The 23,651-nt window shown below is 47.2% G+C and overlaps 1 protein-coding gene across 2 annotated transcripts in view; it reads left to right on the top strand.

Annotated features, from left to right (window-relative positions):
* The window catches only part of SCAI (suppressor of cancer cell invasion), a 455,550-nt gene that overhangs the window by 381,220 nt on the left and 50,679 nt on the right, over positions 1–23,651 (top strand). For both annotated transcript variants that reach the window (XM_063936887.1, XM_063936888.1), the window contains exons 11-13: positions 10,782–10,860; positions 14,086–14,185; positions 14,691–14,772. In XM_063936887.1, the coding sequence (XP_063792957.1) occupies positions 10,782–10,860; positions 14,086–14,185; positions 14,691–14,772 (261 nt within the window). The remainder of the gene's footprint in view (positions 1–10,781; positions 10,861–14,085; positions 14,186–14,690; positions 14,773–23,651) is intronic.

Genomic DNA, 23,651 nt, shown 5'->3' with positions numbered 1-23,651 from the left:
TCCCGCCAGAGGTTAGGGAGCGCTGGGAAACATCTCCTAGGGTGGACAAGGCGCTAACACGCTTATCTAAACAAGTGGCGTTACCCTCTCCTGAGACGGCCGCACTTAAAGATCCATCAGATAGGAGGATGGAAAATATCCAAAAAAGTATATACACACATGCAGGTGTTATACTACGACCAGCTATAGCGACTGCCTGGATGTGCAGTGCTGGGGTAGTTTGGTCAGAGTCCCTGATTGAAAATATTGATACCCTGGACAGGGACAATATTTTACTGTCGTTAGAACAAATAAAGGATGCATTTCTTTATATGCGTGATGCACAGAGGGATATCTGCACACTGGCATCACGGGTAAGTGCTATGTCCATTTCGGCCAGAAGAGCTTTATGGACGCGACAGTGGACAGGCGATGCGGATTCAAAACGGCATATGGAAGTTTTGCCGTATAAAGGGGAGGAGTTATTTGGAGTCGGTCTATCAGATTTGGTGGCCACGGCTACAGCCGGGAAATCCACCTTTCTACCTCAAGTCACTCCCCAACAGAAAAAGGCACCGACTTTTCAACCGCAGCCCTTTCGTTCCTTTAAAAATAAGAGAGCAAAGGGCTATTCATATCTGACAAGAGGCAGAGGTCGAGGGAAGAGACAGCAACAGGCAGCTCCTTCCCAGGAACAGAAGCCCTCCCCGGCTTCTACAAAAGCCTCAGCATGACGCTGGGGCTTCTCAAGCGGACTCGGGGACGGTGGGCGGTCGTCTCAAAAATTACAGCGCGCAGTGGGCTCACTCGCAAGTAGATCCCTGGATCCTGCAGATAATATCTCAGGGGTACAGGTTGGAATTAGAGACAGATCCACCTCGCCGTTTCCTGAAGTCTGCTTTACCAACGTCCCCCTCCGAAAGGGAGACGGTTTTGGAAGCCATTCACAAGCTGTACTCTCAGCAGGTGATAGTCAAGGTACCTCTTCTACAACAAGGGAAGGGGTATTATTCCACTCTTTTTGTGGTACCGAAGCCGGATGGCTCGGTAAGGCCTATTCTAAATCTGAAGTCCTTGAACCTGTACATAAAGAAGTTCAAGTTCAAAATGGAGTCACTCAGAGCAGTGATAGCGAACCTGGAAGAGGGGGATTTTATGGTATCCTTGGACATCAAGGATGCGTATCTCCACGTTCCAATTTACCCCTCACACCAGGGGTACCTCAGGTTCGTTGTACAAAACTGTCACTATCAGTTTCAGACGCTGCCGTTCGGATTGTCCACGGCACCTCGGGTCTTTACAAAGGTAATGGCCGAGATGATGATTCTTCTTCGAAGAAAAGGCATATTAATTATCCCATACTTGGACGATCTCCTAATAAGAGCAAGGTCCTGAGAACAGCTAGAGATGGGATTAGCACTGTCTCAAGAAGTGCTAAAACAGCACGGGTGGATTCTGAATATTCCAAAATCCCAGTTAATGCCGACAACTCGTCTGCTGTTCCTAGGGATGATTCTGGACACGGTTCAGAAAAAGGTTTTTCTCCCGGAGGAAAAAGCCAAGGAGTTATCCGAGCTTGTCAGGAACCTCCTAAAACCAGGAAAGGTGTCTGTACATCAATGCACAAGAGTCCTGGGAAAAATGGTGGCTTCTTACGAAGCAATTCCATTCGGCAGATTCCACGCAAGAATTTTCCAAAGGGATCTGTTGGACAAATGGTCAGGGTCGCATCTTCAGATGCACCTGCGGATAACCCTGTCTCCAAGGACAAGGGTGTCTCTTCTGTGGTGGTTGCAGAGTGCTCATCTATTGGAGGGCCGCAGATTCGGCATACAGGATTGGATCCTGGTGACCACGGACGCCAGCCTGAGAGGCTGGGGAGCAGTCACACAAGGAAGAAACTTCCAGGTAGTATGGACGAGCCTGGAAACGTCTCTTCACATAAACATTCTGGAACTAAGAGCAATCTACAATGCTCTAAGCCAGGCAGAACCTCTGCTTCAGGGAAAACCGGTGTTGATCCAGTCGGACAACATCACGGCAGTCGCCCATGTGAACAGACAGGGCGGCACAAGAAGCAGGAGTGCAATGGCAGAAGCTGCAAGGATTCTTCGCTGGGCAGAGAATCATGTGATAGCACTGTCAGCAGTGTTCATCCCGGGAGTGGACAACTGGGAAGCAGACTTCCTCAGCAGACACGATCTTCACCCGGGAGAGTGGGGACTTCATCCAGAAGTCTTCCACATGCTGGTAACCCGTTGGGAAAGACCAATGGTGGATATGATGGCGTCTCGCCTCAACAAAAAACTGGACAGGTATTGCGCCAGGTCAAGAGATCCGCAGGCAATAGCTGTGGACGCGCTGGTAACGCCTTGGGTGTACCAGTCGGTGTATGTGTTTCCTCCTCTGCCTCTCATACCAAAAGTATTGAGAATTATACGGCAAAGAGGCGTAAGAACGATACTAGTGGTTCCGGATTGGCCAAGAAGGACTTGGTACCCGGAACTTCAAGAGATGATCACGGAAGATCCGTGGCCTCTACCTCTAAGGAGGGACTTGCTTCAGCAGGGTCCCTGTCTGTTTCAAAACTTACCGCGGCTGCGTTTGACGGCATGGCGGTTGAACGCCGGATCCTAAAGGAAAAAGGCATGCCGGAAGAAGTCATTCCTACTTTGATTAAAGCAAGGAAGGAAGTAACCGTGCAACATTATCACCGAATTTGGCGAAAATATGTTGCGTGGTGCGAAGATCGGAGTGCTCCGACGGAGGAATTTCAACTGGGTCGATTCCTACATTTCCTGCAATCAGGATTGTCTATGGGTCTCAAATTGGGATCTATTAAGGTTCAAATTTCGGCCCTGTCGATTTTCTTTCAAAAAGAATTGGCTTCAGTCCCTGAAGTCCAGACCTTTGTTAAGGGAGTGCTGCATATACAGCCTCCTGTGGTGCCTCCAGTGGCACCGTGGGATCTCAATGTGGTTTTGGACTTTCTAAAATCTCATTGGTTTGAACCACTAAAAAAGGTGGATTTGAAATATCTCACATGGAAAGTGACCATGCTTCTAGCCCTGGCTTCGGCCAGGAGAGTGTCAGAACTGGCAGCTTTATCTTACAAAAGCCCATATCTGATTTTCCATTCGGACAGGGCAGAACTGCGGACTCGTCCGTATTTTCTCCCTAAGGTGGTGTCAGCATTTCATCTGAACCAGCCTATTGTAGTGCCTGCGGCTACAAGTGACTTGGAGGACTCCAAGTTACTGGACGTTGTCAGAGCATTAAAAATATATATTGCAAGGACAGCTGGAGTCAGAAAATCTGACTCGTTGTTTATATTGTATGCACCCAACAAGATGGGTGCTCCTGCGTCTAAGCAGACGATTGCTCGTTGGATCTGTAGCACAATCCAACTTGCACATTCTGTGGCAGGCCTGCCACAGCCTAAATCTGTAAAGGCCCACTCCACAAGGAAGGTGGGCTCATCTTGGGCGGCTGCCCGAGGGGTCTCGGCATTACAACTTTGCCGAGCAGCTACGTGGTCAGGGGAGAACACGTTTGTAAAATTTTACAAATTTGATACTCTGGCTAAGGAGGACCTGGAGTTCTCTCATTCGGTGCTGCAGAGTCATCCGCACTCTCCCGCCCGTTTGGGAGCTTTGGTATAATCCCCATGGTCCTTTCAGGAACCCCAGCATCCACTAGGACGATAGAGAAAATAAGATTTTACTTACCGATAAATCTATTTCTCGGAGTCCGTAGTGGATGCTGGGCGCCCATCCCAAGTGCGGATTATCTGCAATAATTGTACATAGTTATTGTTAACAAATTCGGGTTATTGTTGAAGGAAGCCATCTTTCAGAGGCTCCGCTGTTATCATACTGTTAACTGGGTTTAGATCACAAGTTGTACGGTGTGATTGGTGTGGCTGGTATGAGTCTTACCCGGGATTCAAAATCCTCCCTTATTGTGTACGCTCGTCCGGGCACAGTACCTAACTGGAGTCTGGAGGAGGGTCATAGGGGGAGGAGCCAGTGCACACCACCTGATCTGGAAAAGCTTTACTTTTTGTGCCCTGTCTCCTGCGGAGCCGCTATTCCCCATGGTCCTTTCAGGAACCCCAGCATCCACTACGGACTCCGAGAAATAGATTTATCGGTAAGTAAAATCTTATTTTAAACATATGTTGCGGGGACAGTCTCTTGTCAATTTTTCTTCTAATATATCCCTTTACTGTATTTAATATTTTTAGGTTTCCTTCTTAAATTTTCTCAACGCAATGTGTTTTTGACTTACTATGGGAAAGATGTACCAAGCCTTGGAGAAAGAAAAAGTACAAACCAATCAGCTTCTAACTGTTGTGTTACAGGCTATGTTTGAAAAATTACAGAAGCTGATTGGTCAACGGCATTGTAGATCACAGAAAACCTAAGAAAGGAGTCCTTATTGGTTAAATGACACATTAGCCTTACACGTTGCCAAATGCTATACAGGTTGAGTATCCCATATCCAAATATTCCGAAATACGGAATATTCCGAAATACGGACTTTTTTGAGGGAGAGTGAGATAGTGAAACCTTTGTTTTTTGATGGCTCAATGTACACAAACTTTGTTTAATACACAAAGTTATTAAAAATATTGTATTAAATGACCTTCAGGCTGTGTGTATAAGGTGTATATGAAACATAAATGAATTGTGTGAATGTAGACACACTTTGTTAAATGCACAAAGTTATAAAAAATATTGGCTAAAATGACCTTCAGGCTGTGTGTATAAGGTGTATATGCAACAAAAATGCATTCTGTGCTTAGATTTAGGTCCCATCACCATGATATCTCATTATGGTATGCAATTATTCCAAAATACGGAAAAATCCCATATCCAAAATACCTCTGGTCCCAAGCATTTTGGATAAGGGAGACTCAACCTGTAATACTATTGATGCTATATGTCCCTGTTGGTTTTCCCAGTATACAGGGTGCTTAAATGTGGTGTTCATGGACTGTTGCATTCTGTAAAATAAAAGCTTACGCCAGCACCTGTTAATTAGTGATGTCTTAGCTGTTACATCCGTTGTCACAGATTTGCCCTTTATTAAAAATAATGTACACCTATATTTCTCTAACGTGCTAGTGGATGCTGGGGACTCCGTAAGGACCATGGGGAATAGACGGGCTCCGCAGGAGACTGGGCACTCTAAGAAGGAATTAGTACTACTGGTGTGCACTGGCTCCTCCCTCTATGCCCCTCCTCCAGACCTCAGTTAGAATCTGTGCCCGGAAGGAGCTGGGTGCATTTTAGTGAGCTCTCCTGAGCTTGCTATTAAGAAAGTATTTTAGTTAGGTTTTTTTTATTTTCAGAGAGCTTCTGCTGGCAACAGACTCTCTGCTACGTGGGACTGAGGGGAGAGAAGCAAACCTACTAACTGCGGCTAGGTTGCGCTTCTTAGGCTACTGGACACCATTAGCTCCAGAGGGTTCGAACACAGGAACTTAACCTTGGTCGTCCGTTCCCGGAGCCGCGCCGCCGTCCCCCTCGCAGAGACAGAAGCCGGCGGATGAAGCAAGAAGACGTCAAAATCGGCGGCAGAAGACTCCTGTCTTCACATGAGGTAGCGCACAGCACTGCAGCTGTGCGCCATTGCGCCCACACACTCCGGTCACTGTAGGGTGCAGGGCGCAGGGGGGGGGGCGCCCTGGGCAGCAATTGAGTACCTCCTGGCAAAAGCAGCATATATACAGCTGGGCACTGTATATATGCATGAGCCCCCGCCATTTTTTACACCAAATCGCGGGACAGAAGCCCGCCGCTGAGGGGGCGGGGCTTCTTCCTCAGCACTCACAGGCGCCATTTTCTCTCCACAGTTCCGCTGAGAGGAAGCTTCCCAAGCTCTCCCCTGCAGACTCACGGTAGAAAGAGGGTAAAAAGAGAGGGGGGGAAGGGCACATAAATTTAGCGCAATAATCATATATACAGCAGCTACTGGGTAAACACTAAGTTACTGTGTGATTCCTGGGTCATATAGCGCTGGGGTGTGTGCTGGCATACTCTTTCTCTGTCTCTCCAAAAGGCCTTGTGGGGGTCCTGTCCTCATATAGAGCATTCCCTGTGTGTGTGGTGTGTCGGTACGCTTGTGTCGACATGTTTGACGAGGAGGGCTATGTGGAGGCAGAGCAGGTGCAGATGAATGAGGTGTCCCCGCCGACGGCGCCGACACCTGATTGGATGGATATGTGGAAGGTGTTAAATGATAATGTAAACTCCTTGCATAAAAGGTTGGAAAAAGCTGAAGCCTTGGGACAGTCGAGGTCTCAGCCCATGCCTGATCCTACAGCGCAGAGGTCGTCAGGGTCTCAGAAGCGCCCACTATCCCATATTGTTGACACAGATATCGACACGGATTCTGACTCCAGTGGCGATGATGCAAAATTGCAGCCTAAAATGGCTAAAGCCATCCGCTACATGATTGTAGCTATGAAGGATGTATTGCACATATCAGAGGTAAACCCTGTCCCTGACAAGAGGGTTTATATGTTTGGGGAGAAAAAGCAAGAGGTGACTTTTCCCCCTTCACATGAGTTAAATGAGTTATGTGAAAAAGCTTGTGATTCTCCTGATAGGAAAGTGCTGATTTCCAAAAGGTTACTTATGGCGTACCCCTTCCCGCCAACGGACAGGATACGCTGGGAATCCTCCCCTAGGGTAGACAAAGCTCTGACACGCTTATCTAAGAAGGTGGCCCTGCCGTCACAGGATACGGCCTCCCTAAAGGATCCTGCGGATAGGAAGGAGGAAGATATCCTGAAGTCTGTTTATACACATTCAGGTACCATACTGCGGCCGGCAATTGCGTCGGCCTGGATGTGTAGTGCTGTAGCAGCATGGACAGATACACTGTCTGAGGAACTTGATACCTTGGACAAGGATACTATTTTACTGACCCTGGGGCATATAAAAGACGCTGTCCTATATATGAGGGATGCCCAGAGGGACATTTGCCTACTGGGCTCTAGAATAAATGCAATGTCGATTTCTGCCAGAAGGGTCCTGTGGACTCGGCAATGGACAGGCGATGCCGACTCTAAAAAGCACATGGAGGTTTTACCCTACAAGGGTGAGGAATTGTTTGGGGACGGTCTCTCGGACCTAGTTTCCACAGCTACGGCTGGGAAGTCAAATTTTTTGCCATATATTCCCTCACAGCCTAAGAAAGCACCGTATTACCAAATGCAGTCCTTTCGATCACAAAAAGGCAAGAAAGTCAGAGGTGCGTCCTTTCTTGCCAGGGGTAGAGGAAAGAAGCTGCACCATACAGCTAGTTCCCAGGAACAGAAGTCCTCCCCGGCTTCCACTAAATCCACGCATGACGCTGGGGCTCCACAGGTGGAGCCGGGAGCGCGTCTCCGAAAATTCAACCACCAGTGGGTTCGCTCACAGGTGGATCCCTGGGCTATACAGATTGTGTCTCAGGGATACAAGCTGGAATTCGAAGTGATGCCCCCTCACCGTTACCTAAAATCAGCCCTGCTTGCTTCCCCCATAGAAAGGGAAGTAGTGTTAGCGGCAATTCACAAATTATATCTCCAGCAGGTGGTGGTACAGGTTCCCCTCCCTCAACAAGGAAGGGGTTACTATTCCACAATGTTTGTGGTTCCGAAACCGTACGGTTCGGTCAGACCCATATTGAATTTAAAATCCCTGAACATTTACCTGAAAAGGTTCAAGTTCAAGATGGAATCGCTCAGAGCGGTCATTGCAAGCCTGGAAGAGGGGGATTTTATGGTGTCTCTGGACATAAAGGATGCTTACCTGCATGTCCCCATTTATCCACCTCATCAGGAATACCTCAGATTTGTGGTACAGGACTGTCATTACCAATTCCAGACGTTGCCGTTTGGTCTCTCCACGGCACCGAGAATATTTACCAAGGTAATGGCGGAAATGGTGGTGCTCCTTCGAAAGCAGGGTGGCACAGTTATCCCATACTTGGACGATCTCCTCATAAAGGCGAGGTCCAGAGAGCAGTTGCTGATCAGCGTAGCACACTCTCAGGAAGTGTTGCAACAGCACGGCTGGATTTTGAATATTCCAAAGTCGCAGCTGATCCCTACGACTCGTCTGCCCTTCCTGGGCATGATTCTGGACACGGACCAGAAAAAGGTGTTTCTCCCGGCGGAGAAGGCTCAGGAGCTCGTGACTCTGGTCAGAGAACTCTTAAAACCAAAACAGGTGTCGGTGCATCACTGCGCGCGAGTCCTGGGAAAGATGGTGGCGTCATACGAAGCCATTCCCTTCGGCAGGTTCCATGCGAGGACCTTTCAGTGGGATCTGTTGGACAAGTGGTCCGGATCGCATCTTCAGATGTATCGGCTGATCACCCTATCCCCCAGGGCCAGGGTGTCTCTTCTGTGGTGGCTGCAGAGTGCTCACTTTCTCGAGGGCCGCAGGTTCGGCATACAGGACTGGGTCCTGGTGACCACGGATGCAAGCCTCCGAGGATGGGGAGCAGTCACTCAGGGAAGAAACTTCCAAGGCCTGTGGTCAAGTCAGGAGGCTTGTCTGCACATCAATATCCTGGAACTAAGGGCCATATACAACGCCCTGAGTCAAGCGGAGCCTCTGCTTCGCAACCAACCGGTGCTGATTCAGTCAGACAACATCACCGCAGTGGCTCATGTAAAACGCCAGGGCGGCACAAGAAGCAGGGTAGCGATGGCGGAAGCCACCAGGATTCTTCGTTGGGCGGAGAATCGCGTGCAAGCACTGTCAGCAGTGTTCATTCCGAGAGTGGACAACTGGGAAGCAGACTTCCTCAGCAGGCACGACCTCCACCCGGGAGAGTGGGGACTTCATCAAGAAGTCTTCACACAGATTACAAATCGATGGGAACTGCCACAGGTGGACATGATGGCATCCCGCCTCAACAAAAAGCTACAAAGGTATTGCGCCAGGTCAAGAGACCCTCAGGCGATAGCTGTGGACGCACTAGTAACACAGTGGGTGTACCAGTCGGTCTATGTGTTTCCTCCTCTTCCTCTCATACCCAAGGTGCTGAGAATCGTAAGAAAAAGAGGAGTGAGAACAATACTCATTGTTCCGGATTGGCCAAGAAGGACTTGGTACCCGGAACTGCAAGTAATGCTAACAGAGGACCCATGGCCTCTGCCTCTCAGACAGGATCTGTTGCAACAGGGGCCCTGTCTGTTCCAAGACTTACCGCGGCTGCGTTTGACGGCATGGCGGTTGAACGCCGGATCCTAGCGGAAAAAGGCATTCCGGATGAAGTTATTCCTACGCTGATAAAGGCTAGGAAGGACGTGACAGCAAAACATTATCACCGTATATGGCGAAAATATGTTGCTTGGTGTGAGGCCAGGAAGGCCCCTACAGAGGAATTCCAGCTGGGCCGGTTCCTGCACTTCCTACAGTCAGGAGTGACTGGGCTTAAAATTAGGGTCCATAAAGGTCCAGATTTCGGCCCTATCCATTTTCTTTCAAAAGGAACTGGCTTCGCTTCCTGAAGTTCAGACGTTTGTAAAGGGAGTGCTGCATATTCAGCCCCCTTTTGTGCCACCAGTGGCACCTTGGGATCTTAACGTGGTGTTGAGTTTCCTGAAATCTCACTGGTTTGAGCCACTTAAGACCGTGGAGCTAAAGTATCTCACGTGGAAAGTGGTCATGCTATTGGCCTTAGCTTCGGCTAGGCGTGTGTCAGAATTGGCGGCTATGTCATGTAAAAGCCCCTATCTGGTTTTCCATATGGACAGGGCAGAATTACGGACTCGTCCGCAATTTCTGCCGAAGGTGGTGTCATCTTTTCATTTGAACCAACCTATTGTGGTGCCTGCGGCTACTCGTGACTTGGAGGACTCCAAGTTGCTTGATGTAGTCAGGGCTTTGAAGATTTGTGTAGCCAGGATGGCTGGAGTCAGGAAAACTGACTCGCTGTTTATCCTGTATGCATCCAACAAGCTGGGTGCTCCTGCTTCAAAGCAGACTATTGCTCGGTGGATCTGTAACACGATTCAGCAGGCTCATTCTGCGGCTGGTTTGCCTCATCCAAAATCCGTGAAAGCCCATTCCACAAGGAAAGTGGGCTCTTCTTGGGCGGCTGCCCGAGGGGTCTCGGCATTACAACTTTGCCGAGCAGCTACTTGGTCGGGTTCAAACACCTTTGCAAAGTTCTATAAGTTTGATACCCTGGCTGAGGAGGACCTTGTGTTTGCCCATTCGGTGCTGCAGAGTCATCCGCACTCTCCGGCCCGTTTGGGAGCTTTGGTATAATCCCCATGGTCCTTACGGAGTCCCCAGCATCCACTAGGACGTTAGAGAAAATAAGATTTTACTCACCGGTAAATCTATTTCTCGTAGTCCGTAGTGGATGCTGGGCGCCCGTCCCAAGTGCGGACTTTCTGCAATACGTGTATATAGTTATTGCTTAATAAAAGGGTTATGTTATGTTGGCATCTGTTGTTTGATGCTCTGTTGTTGTTCATACTGTTAACTGGGTAAGTTATCACGAGTTATACGGTGTGATTGGTGTGGCTGGTATGAGTCTTACCCTGGATTCCAAAATCCTTTCCTTGTAATGTCAGCTCTTCCGGGCACAGTTTCCTTAACTGAGGTCTGGAGGAGGGGCATAGAGGGAGGAGCCAGTGCACACCAGTAGTCCTAATTCTTTCTTAGAGTGCCCAGTCTCCTGCGGAGCCCGTCTATTCCCCATGGTCCTTACGGAGTCCCCAGCATCCACTACGGACTACGAGAAATAGATTTACCGGTGAGTAAAATCTTATTTTTCTGTTGTAGGAGCTGCCTGCGAACAGCGCGCTTCTGATTTATCTGTCAGCCACAGGAGTCTTCCCAACAGGTCGCTCTGACTATGAAGGTACGATAAAGGAATGCTCCCTGTCATAGACAGGGCTTCAGTTCTCTTTATTCCATGCTGTGCATTGAATGCCTCACCGCTGGAGCAGCCCAACCTGCATATACTGTACATGGCTGCTCTGTGTTACTGGCCCCTCCAGTGGTGCTGTGGCTAACATCCCATATCTTAACATGGCTACCATTGCGCACCCATCTAATCACGTCATAAATCTCAAGCTGTCATCTCCCAGGTACAGCATTGAATGAGAGTGCTCTCATGTAAATTGTATTTTTTCCGAAGTGGGATTTGTAGTACTTGTCATGAGCCTTAAAAGTCTTCTCTAAATGTAATCACCGGCTCTGGGGTCATTTTGTGGTGCCCTATAGATGAAGTCACTTTATCTGAGATGGACGCGATCATCTGTAAACATCACCTGCAGAAAGGGAAGGCAACCATGTTCAGGACTAACACAGGCCATATGTCTACAGCCCGATTTCCCATTTTACCGAGCTGACCCAATGTGCCAATTGGTAAAGCATGTTAAAAATCCCTGACTCGCTGATTCCAATCATTTTTTGGTCGGAATCAGCAAATCGAGGATTTCCAACATGTTGATTATCCCCATTCCCTCGACACGGTCAACAGCAGAATGGGGAATTGCCCTGATACTCCCCTAATATATGGGCCCATAAGCCATTGTGTATCACATTCATTAGGAACTAGTGAGAACAATCAGATATGAGGGATCAGTTTCTGTGAGTTCACAAACACCTTCTCATTTGTGTTGCTCAGCCCATAAAGCGGTGGTTCCACTGAGGCTGAATACACTTCCAGTGAAAATGTACCTGCTTTCTGGTAGATGGATGGAATTATGGGACTGTAGATTGAAGTCAGTGTTGTATTCCCTTGTGCTATGTGAACAGACATAATCCTAATAATAAAATCTCCTGTGGATTGTGCATATTAAGAACTAATTATGTTTTAATTTGTAATATAAAATGATTTGAATTGTTTATTAATTTAAAATTTCTTACAGTGGCCATTTCATGCGCAATCTACTCCTAGCAATCCTGTTTAGTTAACGAGATAATCTTTTCTATTAATGACCCGGGATATATGGGATTCAGAATACACGAGATGAGCTCTGTTTAGACCATGACTGTGCTGAAATTATAAAAGCCATAGGAGATTAAAAAGTTCTGCATCCATAAATCACTGCTCATCAGCTGGATTAAACATGCATTCCTTTATCTGAAGCATGCTGTCCATTGCCAACTCCTGTGTGCATGGCTTACCACTGAGCATGTCTGAGCAATCAGCAGGTGCAGAAAGTCGGATTGCCATCAAAGTTTTGTCCAGGAGACCATATTAGTAGTAGCATTCTGTTCTCTATATGATATATACAGCTGTTGGGTTAATATATCAAGCATTGAAAACAGCGAGAAGTGGACCAGTGAAGAAGTTGTCCAAAGGAACTAATCTGGTTCTACCTATGATTTTATAAAATGTATTTGATAAATGTTACCTTGAAGCACCATTCTTTACACCGCTTGATACATTAACTCGATGTCTTTGTAACTTAGTTCTCTATGAACAACGTTGTTACTCTTCTTTGGTTAACCATATTAGAGAGAGTAAAAATTTCAGAACATTGCACGCATTTGAAAATTGCCTAGAAGTGACTCTCGTCTCTTACTTTTAGCTTTGGCATTTTGACTTAGGGGTCTATTCAATGCCTGTCGGAAAGACGGCAGTTTTCCGTCTTTTTTTCCGTCTTTTTTCGGTCGAATCAGGATTTGACCTATTCAATAGAGTTGCCGTTTTTCCGACTTGTCGGGAAACACGTGGATCGGCGGATTAGCCGCTGATCCACGTGTTTTGTCGAATTAGCGGCCAATTCCAACAGGTTTTTGGCCCATTTTCGACAATGCTGATCCGACTTTAAAAAAAGATCAGCATTGTCGAAAACGGGCAAAACCTGTTGGAAATGCCCGCTAATTGAATACTGACCTCCGAGAGGATCCGACAGGCATTGAATAGACCCCCTATATGTGCTAGATTGATACTCCATATCAGAGTTATCTGTATCTAATCTAATTTTCAACATAACTACTGGAATAATTTACTTACTTTGGGAGAGATAAAGTGAAGAGAGCTAAAGTACTAGCCAATCAGCATCTGTGACTTGACAGGCCTGGTTTCAAAAAGGACCATTAGGAGGTGATTGGTATTTTCGCTCTCCCCTTCATCTCTCTCCATGCTTTGATAAGTCTTTCTCTACATTTGCCACCTTTAACTGTGCACAATATGTTCTGAGATTAAGGCCATTTTACTCAGTAAACGTGAGCAGAAAGTTAACAAATAAGTATTAAAATGTACTCAAAAAGAGCCGTTTTCTGTTCCTGTACATACATTAATTGCCTGTTACTGATATACTGGTAGATTTGTAAACCTAAGTAAAGTTATTTAAAAAAAAAAAAAGCACTAACAAAGGTAACTGTTAGGCAGTCGTAAGATGATGATCTTGATCTATTGGTTTCAAAGACATTGGGGCAGATGTATTAACCTGGAGAAGGCATAAGGAAGTGATAAACCAGTGATATGTGCAAGGTGATAAAGGCACCAGCCAATCAGATCCTAACTGTTAATTTACATATTGGAGCTGATTGGCAGGTGCCTTTATCACCTTGCACATATCACTGGTTTATCACTTCCTTATGCCTTTTCCAGGTTAATACATCTGCCCCAGTATGTTTACTGGTATCGAAAATATTTTTATGAGGAACAATAAAATATCAAAAGTCACTTTCTGCAGCATTAGCCTCACAATATATATATTTTTTCTATAAATTTAAATGTATTTTCATTGTTTAGTTAAAATGATGCACTGAGATTTTTAAACATTGACTCTTTGCTTAGACCAGTGTCTTTTTGTTTTCCTTTTATGGTGCAATTCTTCCTGTATATAACATCTCAGAATTATTGCTGTAATATATTATTATTCTGCTCATCTGCATTTGATCTAAATCATTTGCAACGCAAAATATAAAAGAATCAACTTAGAAGGTAATGTAAAAAGTAAGGCAAAGTGATACATAATATGTAATTGTTAATATAAAACTCAGGCATGGGCAGATTGCACCTTTAAAAGACGCAACATTACAAGCTCTCTGGGTGGTCTGCAGACTGCATGTTGAGGTTGGGGAGGTTTCCAGCTGAAGCTGCCTTGTTGATGGATCATTTCAGGTCCCTATGATTTCGGAGGAGTCCTTACCAACAGCAATCGAGATGTTGTCAATGGGGATGCTTTACACAAGAGGAATCAGACCAACAAAGAGATGCACTGGTGAGCGGAGAAAATGTCCTATTTTATTTCCGTGACCTCTGCCATTTTTCTGTACAATATTTTATTGTGTACAAATACTGCAAGGAGTTGCAGTTAAAATGCCGGCTGTCAGGATCCCGGCGTTCAGGATACTGATGCCGAAATCCCCGGCTCACCAGGGCTATTCAAACTCGTGGGTTTCCACGACACCCGTAGAGTGGGAATAGATCCTCTGGCAAGCGCAGCGAGCCCATAAGGGGACTCTTAGCGATTGCCCCACTGCCGGCATTCTGGCGGGCGGAATGCCGCTGTTGGGATATTGACAGCCAGCATCCCGTCCACCGGTAAAACGTAGGTAATCCAGAAGGATTTGCAGAAGGTTGAACATACAACATGTATCTATATAGTAGCTGATGGCTTGGTGTTAGTTTCTTTTGTCACGTACAGTAACTCTAGTGTTGGTGCCCATGGTACCATCCTGATCTGCAACCCGTGATTTCCACTTCCTTTTTGTTTCTTTGTGCAGCCTCCATCCTGGAGATCTCTACCCCTTCACCAGGAAACCCTTATTTATCATTGTAGATTCATCTAACAGCGTGGCGTACAAGGTATGTTTGCATGTTTCTGGATGTTCACTAACCGTCAAGACTGCAGAGAATACACCAACCAAGTTACTAGGGAAGAATAGGTTAAGTGAATACGTGGCCAGCACTGGAATGTATTTTCTGTACAGTGGGCGTTTGGTGACAGCTGCTGGGCACGTTGCTTCCTGCAGTTGGTCACAAGCTGATACTGTATTTAGATGGCATTGTTAGTAATGCTAGCAGCCACAGCTGTGACACCAACTGCTGTCAGTAGCCTCTGCTGTCCTCTTGGTATTTAATGTGACAGACATGGAGGCCTGCCAGTTGAGAAACTTGTTATTAGTCAGAGCTGACACAGATCTGCAGCTTGTAATTCACAGTGGAATTACCAGTGGATTTTTTCCCCTCTCCCCTCCAACTATGCTTGTACAGATGAGTTTGGAGTTGGTCTATACTGGTTAGGAATATAAAGCCAAATGTTACAGAAAAGATCTGTTATAAGGGAATATATTCAAAGAACATAAAGAATATAATCCCTGTGCTCTGCATTGTGGGTGTTCCAGCTATGTATGTGAACAGTGGGCCTGATTCATAGTAGTATGCTGATGCTGTCGCAGGTGCGACTTCTGACTCGGGGGGTGTGAGAAGTATGCTAATTGAACTAATTTCAATAGAGGCACCCACCAGAGCCTACACAGCTGCCCGCAACTAGATACACATTCACTGCATCGACGCAGATCCGGAAAACATTGACTCCTTGAGTTCGTCTAAATCACTCGCTAACGAATCTTCACTGTGAGGGTAATTCCAAATCAATCGTTGTGTGTGTGCATTGCGGCGGTGACACATGCGCAGTTTACAGATAGTTGCGAAAACATCGGCATGGTGTACAACTCTGGATCAGGCCCAGTGTGTTTAAGGAAACCTCTTCGGTCAACTAGAAAATGGCCTTTTCTAGTGTAAGATCTGGAAATAATCCTACAGATCACAGCTGTAAAGATAGGGCCAGCGAGGTTTACAGGAGCCATAAAGAAATATGCATATATATTTTGTATGCTAATTCTATTAAATGTAATTCTGACACTCTGCTTTCACACTTGTTTTTTACTTTTTAACACGCTTTTTGTTTACCACGAAAGCATTGGGAGAGAAGGATTTCCCCTCCCGCTTTTTATAAATCTTACTTTCCCCACTTCATTACTTGGCTGATCCGTGTGTCGGTGGTGCACTAAAGACATTCACATAAAGAGACAAGTAATCCTAAAATCAAATCTAAAAATTGTTTCTGCTGCGGGGTACACTGGGCTCCACAAGGAAAGACATAGGGATGTAGAGTAGGATCTTGATCCGAGGCACCATCAGGCTCAAAAGCTTTGACTGTTCCCAAGATGCATAGCGCCGCCTCCTCTATAACCCCGCCTCCCTGCACAGGAGCTCAGTTTTGTAGTTGGTGCCGCAGATAGCAGGCACATAACAGAGGGGCTGCTCTGGTCAGCCCTAAGAAGAGCTTTTTTAGAAGAAAAGTGAAGACTTCAAGGGCTGTAGCAGTGTGTACATGTCTGGAGACATTCACTGCTGCAGCTCCATCTCTCCCCAGCGGCGCTGTACACTCCCGTGCCCTGGTTGCCGGGTAACTACAGCAGGAGGCTCCGGTTTTCTTCTGGTCAGGCACACACGACTGGGGCTTTCGGGGTCCGCGTGGCTGCGCTTCGAGAGGTGGTGAGTGGGTCCTGCTCGCGGGACCCGTGCTGTATCGCGATCCGGCGCGGCCGGTGGGAGGCGGGCCGCGCGCGCTGCCAGTGGACACTGTGGCAGTACAAGCGATCCCACTAGATCACCAGGGCATGGGTGCAGGTCAGGTTTTCTCTTAAAACCTTTTTTGTGTGTAGCCCGCAGTACCAGGTGGTTTTGCCAGCAGAGGGGATAAGGCTTAGACCTGGAGCCCCAGCCGCAGGGCGCCATTTCCAGCAAATGTTCCCGCCCTGGAGCTGCATATCTGTCTCTCCCTCACTCCCTGTCAGTGTTTGGGCGCCATTTCTCTCAGCTACACTGTTCCTGGGACTGCTTGGGCAAATCCTCCTTTGTAAAGCCGCTTGGTTGTCAGCGCTGTGACTTTACATGACACTTAAGTATTCTACATGTCAATTAGACAGTGTTAGTTAAGAAAGAGTGCATTTAGTCAGGGTTCTCTGGTACAAGTACCCTGTGATATACCTCCAGTTCTTACTGTGCAGTGTTATATCTATTGATTACAGAGCTATATATATATAAGCTGGTCCAGTGCAGTATTATTGTTGGTAATAACCTCTGCATTGTATAACTGTGACTATATGTGTGTGCATTAGCTTGTTGGGTGATTTACATTTCGTGTCTCTCACTCCACTTGCTATCCCTATATTCTATAACCTGAGTGAGCTTGGTGTGTCAGGTTTTATAATCATATAGGATATTCACAAGATATTCTCTAATACGTATTTTTCTCTGTGATTTTAGTCACCATATCTCTCCTGTATCTCTGCTTGTGCTGACTACACTGCGCAGGGGTTTGGGCAAGAGATATTGGCCCTCATTCCGAGTCGTTCGCTCGGTATTTTTCATCGCATCGCAGTGAAATTCCGCTTAGTGCGCATGCGCAATATTCGCACTGCGACTGCGCCAAGTATCTTTGCTATGAAGATAGTATTTTTACTCACGGCTTTTTCATCGCTCCGGCGATCGTAATGTGATTGACAGGAAATGGGTGTTACTGGGCGGAAACAGGCCGTTTTATGGGAGTGTGGCTGAAAACGCTACCGTTTCCGGAAAAAACGCAGGAGTGGCCGGAGAAACGGGGGAGTGGTTGGGCGAACGCTGGGTGTGTTTGTGACGTCAAACCAGGAACGACAAGCACTGAACTGATCGCACAGGCAGAGTAAGTCTGGAGCTACTCTAAAACTGCTAAGTAGTTTGTGAGCGCAATATTGCGAATACATCGGTCGCAATTTTAAGATGCTAAGATACACTCCCAGTAGGCGGCGGCTTAGCGTGTGTAACTCTGCTAAATTCGCCTTGCGACCGATCAACTCGGAATGAGGGCCATTGTGCTGCTGACAATTGTACTGTGTTACCTGATATTGCAAATTATATCATGTCTGCTTCTGAAGGTAACGGTTCTGGGGCTGAACACACTGCCGGTGTTGCTGAAGCCACAGATCCCTATGAGGAGACTATAGCAGCTGTGGGCTGTGGTTCTGGGGGCTCCTTGCCCCCCAGTGGGACTGTGTCAACGGGAGTCCATAATGACCCACCGTGGGCTACTTTCTCCACGCTTCTAAATACTGTAGTTACTAAACTAACAACCCCTATGGGACCTCCTATGCCGGTTCAACCGTATGTGGTCCCCGCAGCTAACCCGCCGTGGGCGGATAACTTGTCTGCTCAATTGAAGAAGTTGAACCAGTCCTTGACTACTAAAAAGTCTGACCCTCGCTCGCCTAAGACCAAGGGGTCCTCTAAGCGAGCTCTTACCTCCTCACAATCCACTGCTGTCACTGACACCTCGTCTGATGAAGATGGCGCTTACACTGACCCCACAGATTCTGACACAGATACTGCTGATGGGGAGGGTAGTTCACATGTGGATGTTCCTGATCTTTTGGAGGCTATTAAGTTGATTCTACAGATTACGGATGATCCCGAGCCATCCGTCCCTCTTAAGAAACCAGATAGGTTCAAGCGTCAGAAGGTGGTTGAACAAGTTTTACCTCACTCTGACCACCTAGTGGATATACATCAGGAACCCTGGGGAAACCCGGGAAAGAAGTTTGTGCCTCAAAAGAAGATGCTGGCTCGCTATCCCCTCGCGCCAGAGCTGTCTAAAAATTGGGAAACGCCTCCTCCAGTAGACTCACATGTGGCTAGGATGGTGGTTTCCGCAGCTCTACCTGTCACTACCGTCACGTCTCTAAAAGAGCCTACGGATAAACGTGTGGAGGGTTGTTTGAAAGCGATTTACACCCTCACGGGTGCTGCACAGAGGCCCACTATTGCAGCAACATGGGCTGCAGAGGCTATTGAAGCATGGGCCCTAGAGTTGGAAACTGAAATCTCTTCTGACCATGCTAGACGATGCTTGTCATATATTGTCACAGCTTCTCACTATATTAAAGAGGCGGCTTCTGATGCCGGTATTCTAGCAGCCAAGGCCTCTACTACATCAGTCCTGGCTCGCCGGATATTGTGCAAAAAACAAAATTACCAAGGTAATTTGTCCGGCGCTGTTAAGAAGATATGCTTGACCTTTAAGCTGCTGTTTAAAGGGATAGTTAGTCCCTGGATAGACAATGGAATAAGAATATATACAGCGCTATAAAAACTGGATATGGAAAAATAATAATAATCACAATTTATTATAAAAAATTGTTGCAACAACTAAATTCATATATATAAAAACATTTTTTCTCTCTAATGAGAAAGTGTCAAAACAGGGCAGGCACAGCAAGTTTGTTTGGTAAGTTACCACACGAGGAAGCCGGACATGATGCACTGGTAAGAGTCCCTGGAATTGTAGCCACAGTCCTGGGTGCAGTTTACAATGCTAGCAGATGGAGTCCAAATGCAGAGGCAGACCTTTATGTGCTTGATTCCGGACCAGAATGGGTCCTATTGAAAGCTGGATCTGTTACGCCTTGATGGACTTCTGCAGTTTTCCCAATTTTGCTAGTGGACTTCTAGGCTTGTTCCGGGTATAGAGGGTAATTCCAGTGGTGTACGGCTCCTCAGAATTCTGAGGAGCCGTACAATTCCAGGGACTCTTACCAGTGCATCATGTCCGGCTTCCTCGTGTGGTAACTTACCAAACAAACTTGCTGTGCCTGCCCTGTTTTGACACTTTCTCATTAGAGAGAAAAAATGTTTTTATATATATGAATTTAGTTGTTGCAACAATTTTTTATAATAAATTGTGATTATTATTATTTTTCCATATCCAGTTTTTATAGCGCTGTATATATTCTTATTCCATCGCCGGATATTGTGGCTGAGATCCTGGTCTGTGGATCTGGACTCTAGAAAAACCCTGGAGGTACTCCCTTTCAAGGGATATATTCTCATGCAAACAAATAAACGATAAAAAACTAGCGCTGCTGACACGTCCCGCAACACAGCATAAAAATGCTGTGACGACCATCCATCAGCTGTGGGACGTGTGTTGCAGTATTCGTGTGTTTTTATGCTTCATGAATAAATTTGTGTACATTTTTAAGCACTACCGTCTGCCTGTCTCCTGTCTGCAGTGAGTGGAGAAATAAAAAGAAACCTTTCAGTGCACCCGAGACTGAACTTCAATGTAAGTGTCATTCTTATGGTTCACTGTGATTGAAAAGAGCACCAGCTATTTCCTATAGCCATAAAGATACCCTTATAGGAACGCGAGGCTGAATATTGATGTGAGTGTCTTTCTAAATACGTGGAGCCATTTGAGGGCAGATTGTGGATGAAGCATTTCGTTTCTAAAACTCCCCCATCAGATGTTTCATTGTGAAAGTTCTACTGTTTTAATGTTTTAATAATTTATAAAACATCAGCAGCGCTAGTTTTTTATCGTTTATTTGTTTGCACGAGTCCATATTTGGGAATTTTTGAAGGGTAAATTCCATTGATTTTAAATCAGCAGCTTTTCATTGCAGCGCAGGGCTACATCTAGTATATTTGTTGAAGGGAGATATTCTGTTTGGGGAGGACTTAAATAAGATAGTGGCTGACTTGGCTACTGCCAAAACTGCCTGTCTGCCAAGTACTGCTCCTTCTGTGTCGAAGGCTAAAGGTACTTCCTTTCGCCCCTTTCGTCCTTCAGGTAAAGCAAAAGTTTAGGCGTACAACAAGCAGGCCCGCACTTCCAAACCTGGTAAGCCGAAGCCCAAAAGAGCCCGGGCTGCCCGTCAGCCAGCTTCCAAGACGGAAAAGCCTGCCGCATGACGGGGCAGGCCTCCCCCTGGGGGATCCCAGGGTAGGGGGCCGGCTTCTAGGGTATACACAGGAATGGTTAAAGACCACTTCAGATGCCTGGGTACGGGAAGTCGTCACTCGAGGTTACACCATTGCCTTCAAAAACCGTCCCCCTCATCGATTTTGCCTGACAGACGTCCCGTTGGACCAGACAAAGGCAAAAACTCTACATTCGGTGGTACAGACCCTCCTGGATACAGGAGTCGTAGTACAGGTGCCTCTTGCTCAGTGGGGCCGGTGGTACTATTCTCCGCTGTTTCTAGTCCCGAAAACCGAATGGGTCCTCTTGGCCCATTTTCAATCTCAAGGCATTGAACAGGTTTGTGAAAGTTTCCAAGTTCCGTATGGAAACCCTTCGCTCTATAGTTCTGGCCTTGGAACCTGGGGATTATATGGTCTCCCTGGACATACAGGATGCTTGCCTGCATATTCCTATAGCAGTGTCACATCAGCAATACCTGAGGTTTGCGATTGGCAACCTCCATTACCAGTTTCGGGCGTTACCTTTTGGTTTAACTACGGCTCCGCAAGTCTTCACCAAAGTTATGGCGGTGATGACGGTGGTACTCCGCCGTCAAGGGGTCAGGATACTGCCGTATCTGGACGACTTGTTGATCCTGGCAAATTCCCCAGAACTTCTCCTACGTCATCTGGATATGACTGTCCGGTTTCTACAAGTCCACGGGTGGCTCATCAACTGGAAGAAATCCTCCCTGGTTCCTGCTCAGAGCATGGTGCACCTGGGTGCGCTATTGGACACTCGCAACCAGCGGTTGTTCTTGTCCCAGGAGAAAGTCCTGAAGCTTCAGGACAGGATTCGTTGCTTCCTTTCTCGTCCGCAAGTGTCGATACATTCGGCGATGCAGGTGCTGGGCCTCATGGTGTCAGCATTCGACATGGTGCAGTATGCTCAATTCCATTCTCGCCCTCTCCAGAGACTGATTCTAGCCAAGTGGGACAGCCTGCCTCACCGGATCAGGTCTCAAATGATCTCATTGACTCCGGAGGTCCATCTGTCGCTACACTGGTGGCTCCAGGACCAACGATTGTGCAGGGGCCGTCCCTTCTGGATATCCGATTGGGTCCTGTTGACGACAGATGCCAGTCTAAGAGGTTGGGGCGCGGTGCTGGAGCTACACTCCCTTCAAGGTCGGTGGACCAAGGAGGAATCTCTCCTCTCGATCAACATTCTGGAATTGCGGGCGGTCTTCAATTAGTTGAACCTGGCCCAGCATTTAAATCAGAACCGTCCTGTTCAAGTACAGTCGGACAACGCCACCACAGTGGCTTACATAAATCATCAAGGCGGCACTCAAAGCCGTTTGGCAATGAAGGAAGTCTCACGGATTCTGCAATGGGTGGAACGCCATCTACCGGCCATATCGGCAATATTCATTCTGGGAGTCCTGAATTGGGAAGCGGACTTTCTCGGTCGTCAGGGTGTACATGCCGGCGAGTGGGGCTTCCGTCCAGCAGTGTTTCAACTCCTACTGGAAAAGTGGGGCCTTCCAGACGTAGATCTGATGGCGTCTCGACACAATCACAAGGTTCCGGTCTTCGGAGCAAGGACAAAGGATCCTCAAGCAGCATTCGTGGATGCGCTGGCGGTGCCGTGGAGGTTTCGGCTGCCGTACGTGTTCCCTCCGGTGTCACTCCTGCCCAGGGTAATTCGGAAGTTCAAGCTAGAAAGAGGAATTCTGCTTCTCATAGCTCCAGCGTGGCCCAGACGGCACCGGTTCTCAGACCTGCAGGGCCTATCGTCAGAGCGTCCAATTCTATTTCCACAACGCCCAGACCTCCTCGTTCAGGGCCCCTGTGTCTACCAGGACCTAGCCCGGCTGTCTTTGACGGCGTGGCTCTTGAAGCTTCCGTCATGAGGGCTAAAGGGTTTTCTGAGGCGATCATTCAAACTATGTTGCGGGCCCGGAAACCGGGTTCTGCTCGGATTTACCATAGGGTCTGGCATTCTTACTTTGTTTGGTGCGCATCTAACAATTATGACGCTTCCAAGTTTAGTACAGCCAAGTTGTTGGCCTTTCTTCAGCAGGGCCTGGACTTAGGCCTGCGTCTGGCCTCCCTCAAGGTTCAAATATCTGCCTTGTCGGTGTGGTTTCAGAGAAAGATTGCGACCTTACCTGATGTGCATACCTTCACTCAGGGTGTGTTGCGTATCCAACCTCCCTATGTCCCGCCTGTGGCTGCTTGGGATTTGTCGGTGGTTTTGGAGGCGTTACAAGAGTCTCCGTTTGAACCTCTTAGTTCAGCTGATCTTAAGTGGCTTTCCCTTAAGGTGGTGTTTCTGCTGGCTATTGCTTCAGCTAGAAGAGTGTCGGATTTGGGTGCCTTGTCTTGTAGTTCCCTATATATGATATTTCACCGTGACCGGGTGGTTCTTAGGACTCGTCCCGGTTATTTGCCTAAGGTGGTTTCTTCGTTCCACCTTAATCAGGAGATTGTGGTACCGGCCTTTGTCTCTCCTGATCTGCCTTCCAAAGAGCGGTCTTTGGATGTGGTACGGGCTCTCCGTATCTATGTGAAGAGAACTGCTTCTGTTAGGAAATCTGATTCTCTCTTTATTCTATTTGGGTTTCACAAACGGGGCTGGCCTGCAGACTTTGGCCGGTTGAATTAGAATGACACAAGCAGACTTTGGCCGGTTGGATTAGAATGGTGATTGCACATGCTTATGTGAGGGCTGGTCTGTCAGCTCATGCTCACATTACGGTCCATTCTACTCGGTCTGTTGGACCTTCTTGGGCGGCCCGCCGTGGTGCGACCCTTGAACAATTGTGCAAGGCGGCTACGTGGTCCTCTGTGAACACGTTCATAAGGTTCTATGCCTTCGATACTGCCGCTTCCCAGGATTCTTCCTTTGAACGCCGGGTTCTTGTGCCCGCTACAGCGCGTCCCCTCCCATA

The sequence above is a fragment of the Pseudophryne corroboree genome, chromosome 8 (genome assembly GCF_028390025.1).
Source record: "Pseudophryne corroboree isolate aPseCor3 chromosome 8, aPseCor3.hap2, whole genome shotgun sequence".
In the NCBI taxonomy this organism is placed as follows: Eukaryota; Metazoa; Chordata; class Amphibia; order Anura; family Myobatrachidae; genus Pseudophryne; species Pseudophryne corroboree.
This window is presented reverse-complemented; position numbering and strand designations above follow the sequence as displayed.